Source organism: Triturus cristatus, chromosome 6 (genome assembly GCF_964204655.1).
Source record: "Triturus cristatus chromosome 6, aTriCri1.1, whole genome shotgun sequence".
NCBI lineage: Eukaryota > Metazoa > Chordata > Amphibia > Caudata > Salamandridae > Triturus > Triturus cristatus.
The window spans coordinates 614,512,519-614,533,520 of NC_140589.1; the positions used below are offsets into that span (position 1 = coordinate 614,512,519).

Sequence of the window (21,002 nt, forward strand, 5' to 3'; positions counted from 1 at the left end):
CTTCAGAGGTAGCAGTTCTGCCCGAGGATCGTGAGGAGCCCCGCAAGAAAATTCTGGAGGAATTTCGAACCACGTCAAGCGACCCCTGTATGTCGAAGTGGTCCGAAGGTCTTTTGCAGCGCGGTTTCTCCTTTCTGACGGCTGCTGATGACTGCTGCCCTGACTGCCGCCCTGCTTTGGTCCCTTTGATGGTGTTTGGTATCGCAAGACATTAGACGGGCCTCTGTTGGCGTAAGAAGACACTTAGTTAAGTATTGGTGGGTAGCTCCCACTATTTTTGTTTTGATTTGGGTCTTTGATTCGGCTATTGCAAAAGCCGAAGCCGAGGGGTGAGTAGGTTTGTGCTATAGTATTTGATTTAACCCCTTGATGTTTGTAAACAGTCCAGTGAAATAACGATGCCTGGTCTGAATACGTTTAAGAAGTTCTGTTGCTTTGGTTGTAATAGGGATTCCCGGCTGGAGGACTCTTGTTCGATTCCTCCGGTTGGAACTCCCACCTATGAGCTTTATTCAAAACATGGTGTCGGCCCCATCGCCTTTAATAAGGCATGGATCCGATACACGAAGAACGATGGCGTTCTACAGTGGCCACTAAATGGTAGTTTTGAGCCTGACATATTAGACAATTTGGAAGCAATATTGTTCAAAAGACAAGACCGGCCGGCAATGTTTGACTCTTTTCGCCTCTGGCGTAAGGAAGCCAAACAGAAAGAAATTAAGCAGGCAAAACGAGATAGAAAACACAAAATATGACGATTATACAGGCTGCCCAGCAGTTTAAAGATAATGAGATTGATAATGCAACGGAAATTTCAGACACAGCATCGTATGGCATTAGATAGATGTTATCCGGTGTTGCCTAATTCCCCTTCTGATAAAAGTAAGGATCTGGAGGAAGACCCTTTGATGTCTCACCTATTGAGATTGCCTCCGCCCTATGTACAAGGTGCTAATGCACCCCCGTTGGTACAACCTGTTCAGTTACCTGTTGTCCCCCCACCTGTTCCGGTTCTTCCACATTTGCCTCTTCCGGTATTGCCACCCCCACCTCTCGTGCCACCGATTCCTTTGTCTCCATCTCCTGAACCTCAATCATCTTTGCCTTCGGCTCCCCTTATAACTGTCAGTTCCTCTCCTGTATCGCCTAATACTTTGTCCCCTGTCCTTATGTCTAATTCTCCTACTGTGCGCAAACTAATATCTGGTTTCTTGTCCCCTTTCTTTGAGACTCTGAACATGTCTCCGGCTTTTTCTCGAAGACAGTCTCGTAGTCAACTTCCAGGGTCCGACGAACGGGTGGTATTAGACGCTCTCGCTCGCAAATGGATCGAGAAGGGTCCCCAGTATAGTGTGAAAGATATCATGATCACCTTTCATCAGTGGGAGGCGCCCACGCAGAGATATGTATTTAATGTTATGGGTGACACCCTCGCTAAAGAATGGGAGGATATGGATTTGGGTTTACTTCCCCAGGGTTTGTTGGATGTTCAGGCTAATTTCGATAAAGGACTCCTTGTGGGTTCTAAGGTTGAAGGTCACTTGTTACTTTTAGGTCGTTATTTTATTCACAAACTTTTCTTGATTCTGATCCTGCTGTTCGGCAGACATTGAAACATTACCCAATGAGAGAGGTTCCTCCGATATGGAGGGAAGAGGTTGCGCAAGCAGGTAATAATCCAGCTATTCCCGCTCACTTCCAGCGTATATGGGTACATGTGCCCTGGAAGAGATCTGATGTTTTGGCCCTCAAACAATCTTTACCGGATCCCCGTAAAAACCCTGCTGGTTATTATAAAGAATTGTCCCAGACTGTTGATGCCTGTATTATGAATTTAGCCGATATTGACATGTTGATGGGAAATGTAGTCCCACAAGCGTTATGGGCTCGGATTCGAAGAGAGGATCACGCTCAAGAATTGGGTGGTACATGGAATGCTATAACTGCCTCGGATAGAGCACAAGTGGGTGGTGCTAAGCCTGATGTTTTGATCACAGAACTCCCTGGTAGGATTATTACTTTAATGAAAACAATGATGCCCGCCTTACGAGTTAATTGGGATAAATTAGCCGCGTGTAAACAGAAGAAAGATGAGTGTCTCCGATTTCTTCACTCGTTTTGAGGAGACGTTTATTGATGACAGTGGTCAGGATATGACTACGGAGGGTGGACAGCGATTATTTGTAGATAAATTCGTATTCAATTTGCTCCCCGAGTTGTCACATAAGTTAAAAGACTCTGAAAGTTCATGGGCTGTTTCTTCTTCGGCTCAGATATTGGCTACTGCTCAATATTACGAAAACAGGGACAAAGAGGAAAAAGACAAGCAAGAGAAAAAGACTAAAGAATTAAAAACAAAGGTTCTTCTGCAACAAGCTTATCCTCCTCGCTCTGCTCAGCACCAGTTTCAACAGCCTCCCCAGTTTCAGAGGGTATTTCAAAAACCTGAGCCCTATATTCCGCGGCCTTTGTTGGGTCCCAACCAATGCGCCTATTGTAGGGAGGAAGGTCATTTTAAGAATAGCTGCCCGGTTTTATTACAGCGTAATGGAGGACTATCTACTCCACGAGGTCGTGGGGGTTCCCAGTTAGCGCCCAGGGGTAGAGGTCGAGGTATGTCGCCCCAGACACAGCGTTCCCTTCCACCTCCACATTCTATGAACTACTTTGATCAACAAAATACTCAGTCTACACAGTATTACAATGATAATTACTATGTTGAAGATGAGAAAGACGGTCCTCACGCTAACTAGGACAGCCATAGACAAAGTAAGGGAGTTGTATCGATTCCAGTAGATCAGAATGAGCCTAATGGTAATGTCACTACAATGGGTGTTTCAGAGCCATTTCTTATAGATACTGGTGCGATGAGAAGTTCTATTATTCACTCCAAACTCCCTGGGGCACCTTTGTCTGGCTTAACAAACGTATCCGTAGGATTTTCTGGCGCCCCAGTTCATAGCCCGGTCTCTTGTCCTCTGCCTATTTCAATTGGTTCTTATGATTTGGAAGCTCCGCTTCTTCTAACGACTGGTTGCGGCGAAAATCTGTTGGGTTTGGATTTATTGAAAAGACTGCATGCAACAATATATTGTTCTCCTTCTGGTGTACATCTCGTTTTGGGGCAGAAACTGACTTCCCCAATGTATTTGTCTAAAGATCAATTTCCACCTGAATTGCTCTCTCCCTGCAACACTTTGGGCTACGGGTCCAAATGATGTTGGCTGTCTTGAGATCCCACCCTATGTTGTTACCCTCAAGCCCAATGCTAAATTGCCACGCATCCCTCAATACAAAATTCCCAATGATGGTGAAAAAGCACTTTTTGCTATTATTTATGATTTGGTTCAGAAGGGTGTGGTCGAGGAGACAAGGGGGAATGTATGCAATAGTCCTGTTCTTCCGGTTCTTAAACGCACTGATCCTTCTCAGCCTCCTGTTTATCGCTTTGTTATTGATCTCCGGGAGGTTAATAAAATTGTTGTACCACAGTTTCCTGTTGTTCCGGATATCACTGCCCTGTTAACTATGATACCTGCCTCGGCAGCTTGGTTTTCTGTTATCGATCTGAAAAATGCTTTCTTCAGCATCCCCATTGCTGAAGACAGTAGGGATATTTTTGGCTTCTCTTTAGGAGGCCGAAGTTTCCAGTTCAAGCGTGCACCCCAAGGCTATTGTGAAAGTCCCTCCATCTATAGCCAAGCCCTGAAATGCCAGCTTGATGCTTTTCCTTTGCCACCAGGTGCTACCCTTATTCAGTATGTGGATGATTTATTGATTGCTGCTGATTCAGAGGATATTTGCAAAAACGTGACTATTGCACTACTGCGTCACTTGTCTGACCTTCACCATAAGGTTTCACCTTCTAAATTACAATATGCCCGCCAAGAGGTTACCTATCTAGGTCATCTCTTGTCGAAGGAGGGAAGGCGACTGACCCCAGAACGTATTCAAGCAATTGCACAAATGTCTGTGCCATCCACACAAAGAGAAGTGCGTGCCTTTCTGGGCATTACCTCTTATTGTAGACAGTGGATTCCAAATTTTTCTAAACCTTTGTTGGCACTCACTTTGAAAGACACACCCCAACCCCTTCCTTGGACTGATGAATGTCAGAGGAGTTTTTCTGATTTACGTACTGCCCTGTGCTCTGCTCCTGTGTTGGGTACTCCGGATTACAGTAAGCCCTTCACGCTCTATGTCCATGAAAGAGAGGGTTGTGCGTTGTCAGTCTTAACACAATGATTTGGAGACAAGCAGCGGCCATGTGCCTACTTTTCGGCTACATTAGATCCAGTAGCCAATGCATTGCCTTGTTGTCTTAAAGCTACAGCAGCAGCAGCAATTTCTATTCGTCAATCTGCTGGAGTGGTGCTTGATAACACTCTTATTGTCATGGTACCACATGCAGTGGATACCTTGCTAAATAGGACAAAAACGCAGCATCTTACAAGCGTTCGCTTGTCTGGGTATGAACTGACACTCTTGGCTAGTCACGTGCACATCAAACGATGTAACACTTTAAATCCAGCCACATTGTTACCTCTTCCAGAAAAGAAAGGTATTCAGGAACAACAGGATTGTTTTCTCCGTACTGAGGAGGAGACAAAAGGTAGGATTGATTTGAAAGATACACCACTAACGGACCCGGATGGGATCCTATGGGTGGATGGTTCTTGTTTTAAACTCCCTAATGGTGAAACAACTTCAGCTTACGCTGTTACCACCTTGCATACAATTGTGGAGACAGCACGCATCAGACATAATTCAGCTCAGGCGGCTGAACTGATAGCTTTGAGAGCATGTGTGTTATCTAAGGGGAAGAGAGTGAATGTATATACCGACAGCCAGTATGCGTTTGGTGTGGCACATAGCTTTGGACGTTTGTGGAAGGAAAGCGGATTCTTTACCTCCCACGGTACTAAAATACAGCATGGTCAGTTAGTAACTGATCTCCTTGAGTCACTTGCTTTGCCTACCCTGATAGCAATCATAAAGTGTAGTGCGCATAAGAGGATTACTGATGATGTTGGTCGTGGGAATGCTTTTGCGGATGAGGTAGCGAAAGAAACAGCCAGAGATGCTATGAGCCGCATGTATGTGGCGGGCCCTGCAAATTGAGTCAAGGAAAAAGGAATGTGTGAGGATACTATAGAAAGTGTGAGATCGATTCAAGGAGAGGCTACAGAGAAAGAGTTGAGTAAGTGGAAAGAGAGTACAGGAATGTTAGACACGATGGGATGTTGGATAGAATTGTCAGAACATCAGCGTTGGCTGTTACCAGATGCCTATGTACTGCCTGTAGTTACTATGGCACATGGTCCAGCCCACATCAGTGCGAAAGGAATATATAAGCTTCTGGCTCCAGTGTGGCTGAACGAAGGGATTCCAAAATGTGCAGATAATTTAGTGAAGCATTGTATCATTTGCTTGATGCATAATCCAGGAAAGGGAACCCCAACTCCAGCAGGTCATTTTGCTCCCCTAACATATCCTTTTGAGGTTTTGCAAATTGATTATATTCACATGGAACGATGCAACAATCTCAAATTATGTTTTGGTGGTGGTGTGTGCCTTCTCCAGATGGATAGAGGCCTACCCCCTGAAAGACAACACTGCTTTGTCCACTGCCAAAGTTCTTCTGAAAGAGTTCTTCCCTAGGTTTGGTTTGCCGCGCATTGTCTGGAATGACAATGGAAGTGAATTTGTGGGCCAAGTTATGAAAAAGGTGTGTGCTGGTCTTGGTATCGTCCAGAAATTCCATGCGGCGAACCATCCCCAATGAGCGGGTTTGGTAGAGTGCTATACCGGCACTCTCAAACTTAAGCTTGCAAAGGTACAGGCTAGCACGGGACTTGCCTGGCCCGATGCTTTACCTTTGGCTCTCCTATCCACTGGAACAGCTGTACATTTTCGTTTGGGACTCAGCCCATACGAGGTTGTTTTTGGGCGCCCGGCTAATGTTTGGGGAGTCCCTCGCCCTAAAAAGTATTCTGACATACAGTATCCAATGCTGATTGATTATTTGCATGACCTCACCACTAAATTACGTGTTCTCCGCCAACAGGTTCGAGACGCTTTACCAGAGGTCTCCACAGACCCAGGTCATTCTATCCAACCGGGAGACTGGGTCTGTGTCAAGGAATTTGGAGCCTTGTTGGAGGGCGCCTCGACAGGTCCTTCTGGTCACGCGTACAGCAGTGAAGGTCGAAGGGAAAAAGAACTGGATCCATGGCGTGCACTGCAAAAAGGTGCCCTTGCCCTTGCCTTTTGACCAGTGGGTCCGTAAGGGTGTAGGTGATTTTGAGGGCAAAAGGATCCCTCGGTTTGTACCTTTCAGTAGTGCACACCTAGATGGAGCTCGGTCTGAAAAAGAAGATGACGACGTTTTACAAGAAGCAGTACCGCTACATCTTCGATTGAACACTACAGATCCACAGACACTATTTCAGGACCAAACTGTACTGAACAGAACTCGAAATAATTTAAGGCCTAGACTGGTCAAGGACACTTGAAATTTTCATCTCTTTGATGACATGTATCATCTGTCCAGGTTGCAGGGTCACGGTAGGAGTCTTGGTTTGTGACCTGTATAGTGGCTAGGCCCCCAGGACTTGAAGTGTCATAGGACGGCTAATAATCACAGCCAAGTGAGTAAGGAAGATTGCCCTGAGCAACAATTTTAGAGGATGGATGTCAAATTGGGAAAGAATAATAAGAAGGAAGAGATGAAAAAGAAATATTGTAAATTAGTGTACAGTCAATGTGGCATAACATTGTGTGTTTTTATGTTTTCTAGTATCTTATTGGCTTGTATAGGTTGGATTGTTCATGTTATGCAGCACAAATCTGTTCCTACTCCTATTTCTTTGCCTTTTCATTCTACTATCTCCCCACATCAATTATATACGCTTCCCCCAACATGAACTAATCAGGAGAACAGAATATTTTAACAATTCATTTGTCCAGTTATTGCACCAACACCAATTGGTAGTCAACACAACCGACTGTTGGGTGTGTGGACTTATGCCTCATACCACCGAAAAAGGGATGCCATATTTAGCCCTTCCATTTTCCTATAAGGTTCCGCTTGGGCCTATTTTGTAATGCTTTCAAATGCATATCGGCACCGATTTAGACGTCCAGCTGGTTCATAGGGTAGTGGACAAGATTTTAAAAGCAATAGTGGCTATGGCTAGAATCGTGGAGAATGGTAAGATTCCCGTTGATGAGAAACGGGCATACGATGCTTGGAACGTGACTCGTTACGCCACTAGCCTTGCAGATAGGAGTAGACAGGGAAAATCTCCACATATTTGGACTGTGCCTCATCGAGGTAACTTTTGTTTACAAATAAATGGCCAGACTACTGACACCGGACAAGGAAATAGTGTTTGTTCCCATACATACATTCACACATCTCAGAATTCACCACCGTTAGTGCCATCCCAGGGCACGTATTTTGTCTGCCACGATAGAGCGTACACGTGGCTACTGACGGATTTTTCAGGAACATGCTATATAGCCTTTCTTCTCCCCCCTACATATACTGCTCCTTCGGGACATCACAGAAACTGATATGGCAGAGGGATTATTGATTCTAAAGAAACAGCAGGACAAGAGGGAGGTGATTTCCTTAAAGGATTTCTTCCTTTTTGGGGCCCAATGGCCAACAGTAGAAACATGAGACGATTGGTTCGTGTTGTTGAGACTACCATAGATGTCACTGTGGGAGCCTTGAGCAATCTCACAGCTGAACTTCAGGCGGATCGTCTCATGACATTGCAGAACCGGATTGCTTTGGATGTTATTCTTGCAGATCGTGGTGGAGTTTGTAAATTGATCGGATCTAGCTGTTGCATTTATATACCTGACGATGCCCCTACGGTATACCAAGCCATCTCCAAATTACATGTGATCTCTGAGTCGATTCATCAGGACGAAGGAGATTGGTCTTTGTTGGAATGATTTTGGGGATTACTGTCCAAATGGGGATGGAAGGTATTAACATTCCTTGGAGTGATTTTGGCCATCATTTTTTCCTGTTGTCTCTGTATGCAGTGTGGCCCCGCCATCTGTGGTCTTTGCGCCACTATGTGTGTCCCAAGGCCTGTGCCACGGAAGACGGAGAGCATTAAAATGATGTTGCAGTAACAGCTTGATGACCTCATGGCCATTGACGTCGACTCAGATTAAAATGAGTCTGTTTGTCTTGCCTGAGTAATGGCAAAAGGAGGGTCTGAGGTAATTCAGTTTCCGATCTCGTTCGTATTTTAGCCACCATTTTGTGTCTTTCTGCCATTTTGTGTTGCCCTCACTCAGGCGGCATGGTGAACGAAGAGTTGTTTTTCTTCATCCTACTGCAACGTGTCAAATAACCTCCTGCCTCTGTTTATAGCTGGTGTCAGGGTCCGGCCGACTCCACTAATCCTCGTTTGGCCTGACTGATCCCTGTTTCAACTATCTATTGGTTCGCACCATTCTTTCCTGACTTGATCTTATCCTCTGGCCTGCGCTATTCTTTACTCGTATTCTCTCATTTCACAACTGTCCTCCGGGGCATACAAATGTGTCCTGCCACCTGCAAGTCGACTTATAAACACTACCACTGATTAACTTGTGGGGAAGGGTGACAAACACAGTTGGAAGAGAGGCTTATTTGAGTTACTTAATATCTTGTTTTCACATTCTTCTCATTGGTTAACCCTGTATGCATTGGGAGTGTTCTTTGTGAATATGTGTTATAAAAGATTGTGCGCCACGAAGTAAAGTGGCAGTCTCCTAAGAACATACCGAGTGTACTTCTGGGACAACTGTACTTGGCTGCAGCTAATAAACCCCATCTTCTACGCCTAACGGAGTGTCCCGTGTCTCTGTTTGACAAAGCAGGAGAACTCAGGAGATTAAGGCGTACCCTGCGCCGCCAGGCCCCTATGGTTCTGGTTCTTCAGTCCCAGCCAGACTAAAGTTGAAAAACAGTGAAACACCAGCATAAAGTGGGGGTAAACATGTGAAGCAGATCCTACTCTCCTACAGCCACTGAGGCTGTTGACCGTGTTTTCACACCCCTTAATGGACATCGGCTGCTTAAATTTCCCCTCTTTGCAGTGGTTTCTAGCGGGTCTTCCCTGCTTCCGTGTGATTGCGGTTCCTCACTGAGTGACTGTGTGAAGGGAGCCACGATCGTGTGCACACGGTGGCACCGTGTGAGTTGGCAGGTCTGTACTTTGTCAGCGTTTACTGTGAGCAAAAAAAATGCACAGGGACAACTGTGCTCCGCCATCTTCCCACGTATTTCCGAAGTGCGTCATTGTTGAGCCAAATGTTTCTCAGGATCTTTGTTGACACAGGTGCTTCTTTGAGCTTCAGATTAGATGAAGTGGGCTCAGATGTGACTTTATTTCTGGGCTAATGTTTTTACATATTAACATGGCAGCTGTAACTACAAAGAAGCTTCACTGAGTGTTTGAAAAATAGCACACGCTGGAGTGCTGGGGATTACATTGGTGCCTGCATGTTTTACTTCCAGTTTCTTTTTCCACTTAGGGCCATAGTTCAGTTGAGATGTGGCCAACTTTTGTGCCCAACAGCATTAGATTATTACCAAAAAACATTTAGAATTCAGGCAAAATATGACGTATACTTTAGCTACATATATGCTGTTCCTTCTCAAAACAATCTTCAACCATAAATAGCTCGTACTTGACTCCTGCTGTGAAAAACTGTACATGTCCTGGTGATTATGTGACGCCATTGGTGAATTTAAAAATCAGCACTCTGCAACGAGGAACTGAAATAAAACTAAAAGGCGTACGTTTTTACCACTTAGAATTTTTGTCTACATAGATATTGGTCTCTTCCTACTAGTCAAAGTGCTTGAAAATAAGTCCCACGGGATCAGCCAGTTGTTAGTATTTTAGTGTCACTCCGACCGTGATTGGGCGGCTGATCGATTCCTTTTATTTTCAGTGTATTGTCGTATTTGTGAAGTTGGAACTTCGAATGAGACAACACGGTTACAGTACCACAAAGCAAATGAAATAGACTTGCCATGTGTGAGCTACTGCACCATAGAAACTGATAATTTCAGAGCTGTGCATTTTGCACTGTCAGTAGAGCACATCAGATACAGAACAGGGTCTATGCCTCCAGGGCTTGCACGGTTGTGGGAGGAGGAACGGTAGAGGGGGTCTGCTGATGTCTGTGTGGAACAAGCAGGGCTGCCTGAGTGAGTGAAGTGTTGCCAGGACCTCTGGGAAATGGGTTACCTATCCGCAGATAACTTCTTTCCATTCAAATCTTTCATTGAACACTTTCTCAGCGCTTTGTATTCACTGCAAATGATTCTGTTGGTATTAGATCAAAGGCGCGTGGTATGTAGAATGGACAGTCTAACCAGTGAGCTCATGTCTAAGCCTATTTTTAAAAATCTAAACATTCATGACATTTTCTAATTCACTTGGTAGAAAAGCGATCGTTTTGGATGGGAGTAGTAGTCAGACGGATACACTTACCTACATGGTTAAGCTCTTAGTTCGAGGCTCACTTCTGTCCTCACAGTGAATACCTTTCTCCCTTGCAGTGGGATCGAGATCTGTTTCTCTAAACTGCAAAGCCATGCATACCCACCACAGCACGAGTTTGACCACATCTTCTTTGCCCAGTTTCATCATATATAGTTCAGTCTAAAACACGCCTTAGTTGGGAATAGTTGAGTATCTGGTCCTGTTAGTAGGCTGCTGGGTACCCATCTACTTGGAGCAGTAGAGAGCAAAGACCTAGGGGTAACTTTGGTTGCCCAGCATCACCAGCCAACCATCCAAACCAGTACTTCCCAAACGTTTTAGGACCATGACCCAATTTCAGAATGACAAACTTCCGTGACCCACCTATCTTTAATGGTCATGAGGCGGGCAATTGTTTCTAATGTAACTAAAGCATTATGTGGTAGCACAATGTCATTTACAAACAGCACATTTCCCATTGCCATGGCAACTACATTTGCACAGACCTACAGCTTTACTACTTGAAATATATTTCACGCACATGATGATGTGTGGAAATCTGGTTTCAGTGAATATTTATCATTTGTGCATCACCAAGTGTCTTGATTTATTTTGATCCTATGAAAATCTTTGTTTCCAACACACTTCCAATTTACAAAAAAACTGCTTCCGGTTTTGGGTTCCTAACTGCTGAATATGTACAGGCATTTACATTTTGTTGTGTTAAAAAAATGATATCCAACTCTTTCCTTTCAAACTCTCTATACCCCAAAAAGATTGTCCCATAATTCACTTTACTTTTTTTCTCTTGCTGCAAAGTGAGAGGAATTTGTAAACACCAATCCTACGTTAAAAAAAATAAGAAGCTATTTTTCAGAAGACCTTGCTTGACATTGGACCCCGGTCTTTAAAGCACAGGAAATGTGACAAGATAAATACAAAATTTAAAAAGCATATTCATTTATATAATGCTTGGACTTTTGCAACCCAACTTAAATCAGCTTGTGACCTACAGTTAAGGAGATACTGATCCAGATAATCTCCACGGCTTCTCCTAGGTCAATCAGTCCCAGAACCGAGGTCAAAAGCCCAATGGTCAATTTCTACTCTGAACTAAGACAAGCTTGCCGGTTTGGATCTGTGCTCTGCTCATGCTTCTACTACCTCCATATACTCATTCGTACCGTCCCTCTCAGTACCCCACATTTATTGTGTCCAACAACTCAACCTTATACTATCCCAGCTCACTACCTTGTCTGCCTAAACAAGACCTCACCTATCCCAGCTCACTACCTTGTCTGCCTAAACAACACATCTCCTTGTTCAAAAAGAACTTAAATTGTTCCAGATGTAATTTGTCTCACCACTTAATTGATGTTTATTTCCAACATACACTTTCCAACAGACCCAAAGTTTGTAGTGTATTTACATGATGGAAAGAATCATTTTGAAAAAAAAGGCATTTTTTTGGATTCACTTCAACAATACCAGGCAGTGTATTATTAAGTCTGATCGAACATTCACCAATTGATGTCCAGTCCAGAATATCCACTCAGCAGAAAGAAAAGCAAAACAGTTTAGAATCATGTGTATACAGTTAAATAAACATTGCCACAAAAAAAGGTTGTTGAACTGATGAAATGATCTTCAGTCAAACTTATTTATACATTGAATATTGGTAACCTGTTTCTCACTGTGTAGGGACTGGCACGTATGCCTTTATTCATATTTCAGCTGCACATAAATTATTCTTGCTCTAATATGGGGCATTTCATCCTTGAAGATAGTCATTGTTGATCCACTGTCAGTAAGGCTTTTACGTCTGCAGTGGTCTCTGTCTTCCAGTTTCTCTTCCTAGATAAGTAAGTCGAATGCTTGTTTTATGCAGTTTATCTTTCTTTATTTAGGTAGTGACAGGGAACATTGGTCAACACAAACCAGCAAGTAACCATTTGTTGATATTTTTGACCTTCAGTACTTGCTCCTGACGCAAGGCTGACTTTCCTTAGAAGGAAGTATAGAATAACCAGGCAGCAATTATCCACAGTGTAAATGATAATTTGGGGTGTAACGCCTGCTACGTTTACAGTCCTTTCCATAACAGTTTGATTTAATAATGTATTCCGTTTTAAGTTTATTTCCTTTCATAGAAACAAGAAAACCAGTTTATCTCTGCTGTTTGACACTGGCTGTTGCTAAACCTTTCTGAACCGTTTGTTGTCAAATAGGTGTAGATTCTGGTCAAGTGGAACAACCCAGGAACGGGGAGGAAGAAGACGTTTCACCACAGAAGACATTGCAGAAAACTGATCTGTATCATCTTCAGAAGGTAAGAATAATTTTCTTTATGTTGACTATTTTCCACATCCCTCATCTTCAGTTCCCTTTCGGGCTAGTTAGAGGACATACTATGTACGTAGCCTACTCTACCCCAGCATTTCTCAGAATATGATCTGTTGGTTTTGTAGCTTTCCATTTTCACACATCCCATTCTTTCTTAAGGCTATCTGTCAGTTCCGAAATTAGCACAGTTGATTACCATTTGTTACAAAAAGCTATTGAATTTCACTAATCAAGTGAATTCCCAGGCAGTCTTCGCTCTTGTGGCATCTGAGAACCTCTGTACTCCTCAATCTATTCCATGAAGCTGATGTTTTGAATATTGCTCTGTATTCCATTTAATGTCTCATGCACCGCAGGCGAGAGCTGTGGTTCTACTAACTCTCTTTTAAGGCAGGTCACACGGTAGAGCTAATGGTTGTCTGATTAATTCCTGCGAAACTGGAGGGCTCGGACTTAACTTCCTTGTTCCAATTAATCTATCGGCCAAGCACCCTCCATTGTCTTACTTTGGTTTACCTCAGAGTCTCAAGCTAATTTACCTTCAGTAAGAATTTGCAGTATAGCCTGGATTGCTATCCCAGCAAAATATATGTATTGTTTTATTTCTCTGTCCATATCATTTCTGTTATTAGCACATGGAAAGTGGAAATGTTGTTCCTTTATATTCACTAACCGAGTAGCTTAACTTACGCCAACATCGTGGGCTGTTTAGGTTAATTGATGATTCATTATCTTCTAGGGTACATGTGGTATTTACCTATTTTATTGCCTTGTATGCATCTGCTGACTCCTATCTATTGAATGTGGAACACCCATGCATGCAGCTCTAGAATGTAGAATATGCTTGGTGCCTAGCTACCAAGTCCTTTGTGTCAGTTGCTGCTGGGTGCCCTGTGGGTAGGACGCTGCTGTATGATGAACCTAAAATGAAGAAGATCTTCCGGTCTCCCTGTCCTTCAAGGTACAGTATTCCCATCTTTCCAAAACGCTAAAAACCTGCATGTATGCTCTGCATTTTACAATGTCAGTGAATCTAATCAGAAAAGAGTATGGCCTTCAGGGCTTGCACGATTGTGGGATGAGGGAAGATATTGAGGCTCTTCTAGACTTGCAATTCTGATATTGTGCCACGCGATGGTCTCGGGATTTGTGGTACAGTTCTTTTGGCTGTTCCTATGCCTGTAATTAGGTGGCACTATATAAATCTAGTTGTCTTTCCCTCAGTCCATATTATTATTCCTCATCTATGAACCTGTAAGAGCAATGTATGAATACACAACCCGTTAGTAGACTAGTGTTGCCAGGCATACCCATGTTGCCCATCTTTTATTTCTCTTGACAATCAGACTTTAATGACAAAAGAGAAATGAGTGAAATATGGTATAGAGTCTATTTAATGCAGTTAAGCATTACCATTTCAATACTCAGGTGCATCAATAAAACTAGAATTTACATTACAATGCCTCAAGACTTTGCTTTTCCAAATTAAAAACAGAATGCAGAGCTACACAAACAGTGACCCTTTTGCATATGACTTTCCATTTAACTCATTCCTTCAGATATGGAGTCTCTGAGTGTTCAGTTCTTTAAAACCGGTGACATGCCCTTGCTGTTCAAACTAAGCAAAATAATATCTCCCAATTGTTTCTGCCTGACATCAGGAGGTGGACTCTTTGCTGTGCTGTGTAGTCCAAGAAAAATTGGAGTTGTCATCTTCATAAAGTATGTGCGTGTGATTCCTGAGCGAACAACTATCTTAGTTCCTGCAGCTGGAGAAAGTAGGACAATGATGCTGCTTTCATCAAAGGATTTTGAAAAATACCCTCTTCTATCCAAGATTTTAATCACTCGTCTGAGCTGTGACCATCCTGGTGGGATCTGGATTTGGTTATTCTAGGGCACTTCATCTGGAACTGCCAGGAAAGAGAATTTGAAATCTACTGATCACAACAAATTAAGCTGTCTGTACTTCTCTCAAGGAGAGAGTATTTCTCTCTGACATTGAAAAATCTGCTTTGGTTTCCCTTAGCAAGAAGAACAGAAGTTAAAGTTCTTTATATTATACATCTCACAAGACATTACAAGCATTCCTGAAGGACTATTTGACTTGGTGCATCACTGGTCCCTAGTAGATGTGTGGCGAGCTATGTACCCCTAGCTCAGGAGACTTCTCCCACCTTCACAGGCTACACGCTTTATTGGACAGCATAGTGGTCTTGGCCAACCTCCTCACCTCTGTCGTGCACATGTCCTACCTGGCTAAGACTTCCTCAGATCATAACCCACTGCAGGTTGATACACAATGGTGGAAAGTACTCCATTCAGTCCCGACATGGTGACTACAAGCACTGTGGCTGGAAGACCCTGCTTTCAAATCCACCAGAAAGTGATCACTGATTATTTTGCAACTCGGACACGACCTCCACCCCCTAGTGCAATGAAAAGCCTTTATGTATGCATCAAAACAGTCACATAGACCCACCAAGTCCAAGCCTCTCATCTTTGAGATATTGAGAATTCCCTGAAGGCACTGGAGGTGAGGGCATGTGCTTTACTGCCCCTCTAGTGAAGATTTGGAGTGGGACAGCCACGCAACATTGATGGAACGCCTATCCTGGACAGCGCATGTTACTCAGACCCATGCAAAGGCCTATAGACTGGGGAGACTATTAGCTCGGCACATCACACCACATCACATCACACATGGGCTCACATCCATATTATTAGGGACCAGGGAGGCACGACAAGGACTGCACAAGGGAGTTTATCCTTGTTTTTCATTCCTAAAATGCCATGTTAAATGGGTGAGGGGCCTCAACTTTTGACTCGCAGTGTTCATTCCTGAGGGACATCACTCTGCCCCAAGTGCTGGTGGGACACAAGGCATCCCTTTAAGGGGCATGACAGTAAACATACGATATGTCCCCTCCTAACAGGCTGTTCGCCCAGGAGTGACGGCCTACCGCTTTAATTTTATGCAACTTACTAGGCCTGTCTGGCTCCAAGACTCCTTCAACTCTTTCATAAGGCCAAGAAACTATGGATGCTCCCATCTTCACTGTGATGAGGCCCTGGTTGTGCCTATACTTAAGCCCTGCCGAAGCACTACCTCCACGTCGTTATGTAGACCGATTTCTCTTCTCATCTACAGATTACAAAATTCTAGCTGACTAATCCTACCCATTTGCCAGATCTGGTCTATTTGGACCAGAATGGACGTATCCCGCTCTGAAACAACTCACTAATCATAAAACATCTCTACTCGGTCATAAAGGACCCCCCTTGGAGGTGACCAGACTCTGTGTTAGGCCTGTTTTTTTTTTGAAGGGTCATCCCCAAACCTTGTGCCTTCTTCCTCCTTTTTTTTTTTCTACCTGTTTTTGTTGATTTTAGGACTCTGTGCACTTAACCACTGCTCACCAGTGCTAAAGTGCATATGCCGTCTGTCTAAATTGTAATGGTAATTGGTTTATCCGTGATTGGCATATTTGATTTACTAGTTAGTCCCTAGTAAAGTGCACCAGGTGTGACCAAGGCCTGTAAATCAAATGCTACTAGTGGGCCTGCAGTGCTGATTGTGCCGCCCACAAGAGGAGCCCTGCAAACATGACTAAGACCTGCCACTGTAGTGTCTGTCTGTGCATTTTTTAACTGCCATGTCGACCTGGCAGTGTCACTCATTTGTCAGGCCCAGACCCCCCCCCCCCCCCCCTTTCTACTACATGTAAGTCCCAAAGTAGCCCCATGGGCAGTGTGCAGTGTATTTAAAAGTTAGGACATGTACTGGTGTGTTTTACATGTCCTAATAGTGAAATACTGCTAATTTTGTTTTTCACTATTGCAAGGACTGTCTCTCCCATAGAGTAACATGGGGATAGCCTTGAAATATCATTTAAGTGTAATTTGCTATTGGGAGCAGATGGAGATTTGGAGTTAGGGGTCTTTGAACCTTTGAACGTTTAAAAATACATCTTTTGGTGGACCTGAAGTGTTTTAGGTATCAAAGAAATGGAGTACTTGGGCCAGCAGTGTGCCAAGAGCACTTTCAGTTCACCCTTCAGGTGTTCTCCAAGGTGATGGCGGTGGTGGCAGCACATCTACGGAGGTCAGGTATTCCAGTCTTTCCCCTGCCTCGATGATTGGCTCTTGAAGGCAGGCTAACCCCTGGCAGTTGTCTCCCACCTCCAGACCATGGTGAACCTCCTGCATTTGCTGGGGTACACTATTAATGTACCTAAGTCCCACCTGATTTCCTCTCAGATGCTTCCTTTTATCTGAGCTGTTCTGGACATAGTGCAGTTTTTGGCCTATCCACCTGAACTGCGAGTCCAGGATATTCCAGCTATGATACCAATGTTTCAGCCTTTATCCTGGATTTTGGTGAGAGTGACCCTGAGGCGGTTGGGCCTCATGGCCTCCTGCATTCTGCTAGTGACTCATGCTCATTAGTTTATGTGGGATCTGCAGTGGGACCTAAAGTAATACCCAACTATAATGTCACTTTAACCTTTGTGTTTTCAGTGAAAATATATATAGCTATCTATATCTGTCTATCGATTGATCAATAGATATATAGATATATATATATATAGATAGATATAGATTGATATAGATAAAGATATAGATAGAGATAGATAGATAGATATAGCGATAGATAGATAGATAGATAGATAGATAGATAGATAGATAGATATATTTTCACTGAAAAAAACAAAGGTTAAAGTGACATAATTAAGTATCACTACGGGTCCCACTGTAGATCTCACATAAGCCAATGGGCATGAGTCACTAGCAGGATGCAGGAGGCCAAGAAGCCCAACAGCCTCATGACGATACATATATATATGTATTGTTCTTTCTCTCTATGTGTGTTCGTGTGTGTGTGTTCGTGCATGTGTGTGCACATGCTTTTGGTCAGGTTTACTTTTTTCACATTTTCAACCACAGCATAGTTCAGTGTTAGCGATGGCATTTTGATTGTGCACATCTTCTTAGAAAGTAGTACCCTTCAATTTCAGGGCTGCTGTCAGCTTTACATTGGTTTGGCATTGCCAGGGGTTGTTTTGCCTTTTATACACATTTTGTAACTCATTTTAAAATTATACAGTATTTTTCTATATCTAAATTTAAAAGCACTTAGTTATCAGTATACTTTGTTAGGTCTCGACTAGAGCGCTGCTCTAGGAGAGGGCTCTTGGAATCACTTCAGACTTCCAAGAGCCTTCTCCGTGTGGGTGTGCCTCCTCCCACACATCCCATTGGCCTTTGCGTGTGGCTTTCAATAATTGAAAGCACGCAAATGGCCAAAGACGGGTGCTTGTCCCGCCTCTCCTCAAAACTTGCCCTCCCATGGCCTGGGGGTCTTGGGAGCGTGCAGGGTGCCATCTGTTCTGGATCAGGTTTCGATGGCAGCTGCATTCCTTACAGCGCGCGCACCACTCCCGGGCTTGTTTATCTTCCCTTTTATCTTTCTTATTTGATAATAAGGAAGATAAAAAATGTTACCATGCATTTATTTGACAAGTTTTAATGTATTTCACTTGCCTTAATGTATTTTACTAGCCTTTCCTTTATTGGTACCCGAATTATCACAAAAAAAGACTTTTCTTTTTGATCTAGTCCTCTTGCTGTTTGCTTATTTCACAATTCGCCCGGTTACTTTCGATAACCACCCAATATTCGGACTAAGTATGGAGGTCTTGACATTCCTCTCAGAGACAGCAAGGTCTTGTTCAGCATGGAATATATGAGGTAAAATTCATGCCGGGTGGCCGTCCGTGCGCGCGGCTGAACCATAAAAGATGCGTTTGTTGCTGCTGAGCTCTTGATGCCAAAAAGGTCACAAATGGCACGCAGTAGCCCTTGTTCATTAGACTTTTTTCTGTCGCGTGCTGCCTCTCTAAGGGTTTCTCTCTGTCTTTTCCAAGGGTGGCTAAGCTGCTTACGTTCAGCACAGCCCATGAAAGTGGACAGGGTTCTGATGGGAGGCTTAGAGAAAGGAAAGGCGGGGTGATGTTCTGAGGCGAGCACAATTTCCTTTCGGGATTTCTCTCGTACAAAAGCTGTCTCTGCAGTTCTGATCAGAAGCAAATGTTATCTCCAGATGAGTAACAATACCGGGACATCCCTGACGTAATCATCCTCTGCGCTGCTTCCAGGGAACATCGGTAACAATGGACGCTGCAGAGGGTCATTCCTGCAGGACGATCGGCACCAAGTACACCAGCCTCTGCGCACCCTGCATGGGGTAAACAGCCGACTGACTCTTCTCGAGGATTCTGATCCGGGTGGGCCCCATGACAATGCACGAGGGAGAGGACATACATCACTACAGCGTTTCGGGGAATAACTGTTTTAGGCACTACAGTTTTGACGTGCGTAAGAAGCAAAACATATATATTTAGTAATGTTGGTCTTAATGGGCAGGACCATTGTCTGTGCACAGTGCCCATTTTATACTGCGAGTAAGGGCACTGTGCACAGGTGCACACCATGCCCCGAGCACTTATATGGCCGCCAACCTTTCAAGGCTAAAAGTAAGGTGATTCAGGGATATCACAGGATGATATGAATATCACCAATGAATCGCAGATGAGTCAGGCAGTGGGAACACTGCTCTATTTCACCACCTAGCTCTCCTTCCCCCTCTGAATAGGGCTCAGTTTCCTTTGGCTCAGCTCCCTTCTTTAGAATCGCGTTTCTTTCCCTACCCAATTATGTTATCCTCTGTTCTCCACAAGAGCACTTCTTCCCCTGGTTTAACTCCAGGTACACTCTACTCTCTCCCTATCTGCCCTCATTCTTTTTCACCCTAGTTCTTCTTTCCCCTCACAGCTCCAGCTTTTCTTTCTCGCATGACCTCAGCTGCTATTTCTCTCTGAGATTCCTATTTTGCTACAAAGCTCCCCTTTCCAGAGCACATCCATGCCACCTTAGCACTAGCACACACCATCTTAGCACCAGCGCAGCACCACATTAGCACCAGCGCAGCACCACCACAAGCGCAATTCCACCTCAAGCGCAGCCCCACCTCAAGCGCAGCCCCACCTCAGCAGCAATTCAGCACTAACGCAGCAGCACTTCAGCATCAACCCAGCATTACTCAGTACCACCTGAGCACCAGTGCAGCAGCACCACCACCTCAGCATGACTCAGCACCACAGCATCACTCAGCACCACCTGAGTTTCATTCAGAATCACCTCCGCATCAGCACACAACCACCTCATCACATCCACATCCGCACACCACCACCTCAGCACCACCACAGTCTGCCCTTGGTATCTGGAATCTGATGATTCTCCCCTAAAATCTGTCCACTGCTCGTGTGGTAATTCAGGTACTGTTTGCTAACTTCCACCATCCTTGCACCCACCTGCCTGCACCCCAAATAAAGGACGTGACCGTCGAGTCTAATTCTTTGAATATCGCCCGTGAGATCCATACTGGTAGAGTCCCAAAATAATATAATAGGCGTGGCAATATTACCATCTTTAGGACCGCCACTCTCCCAACCACAGAAAGCAGGAGTGTGCTCCAGAAGTCCATCGCCGCTTTCGCCGACCTCACTGCCTTGCCCACATTACCTTCCAGGAGGTCTGTTGCGTCATGGTAAATTTTAACTCCCAAGTATTGTAGGCAGCTAAGTTCCCACCGCAAGCGTTCCAAAGTATGCGCCGGGGGGGTGTCCTGGGCTAGCGGATACAGGCTGGATTTTTGCCAGGGCCAGATACGATGCCAAAGCAGGCCAGCATGGCGCGTGCCCCATGCAATTCGCCCGCCGTGTTGCGCAGGAAGATCAAAAGATCGTCCGCTTATAGTGCTATAAAATACTGTCCTGTTGTCGTCTCTAGACCCCTGCACTCTCGGCCGCTCTTGGCCCTGCACGCTAGTGGTTCCATGGCCAGAGCGAACAGGAGGGGGAAAGGGGGCATCGCTGCCAGGTACCTCTCTCCACCTTCTGCCTAGGTGAGTTGACTCTTCCAGTGCGCATGTGGGCTGTAGGGGCTGTGTACAGGAGCCGCACCCACTTCAGGAATCCCTCCCCCAGGCCCATCTTGACCAGGACTACATATAAATACTGCCACTCTAAGCTGTCGAATGCCTTCTCTATGTCCACTGCGAACACTGCCGCGTCTTGCTTATTGTACCCTTCA

General features: G+C 44.4%; 1 protein-coding gene across 4 annotated transcripts in view; it reads left to right on the plus strand.

Moving 5' to 3' along the window:
• The window catches only part of ORC3 (origin recognition complex subunit 3), a 293,597-nt gene that overhangs the window by 241,798 nt on the left and 30,797 nt on the right, over window positions 1-21,002 (plus strand). For all 4 annotated transcript variants that reach the window (XM_085611096.1, XM_085611093.1, XM_085611094.1 and 1 more), the window contains one exon: window positions 12,734-12,834. In XM_085611096.1, the coding sequence (XP_085467222.1) occupies window positions 12,734-12,834 (101 nt within the window). The remainder of the gene's footprint in view (window positions 1-12,733; window positions 12,835-21,002) is intronic.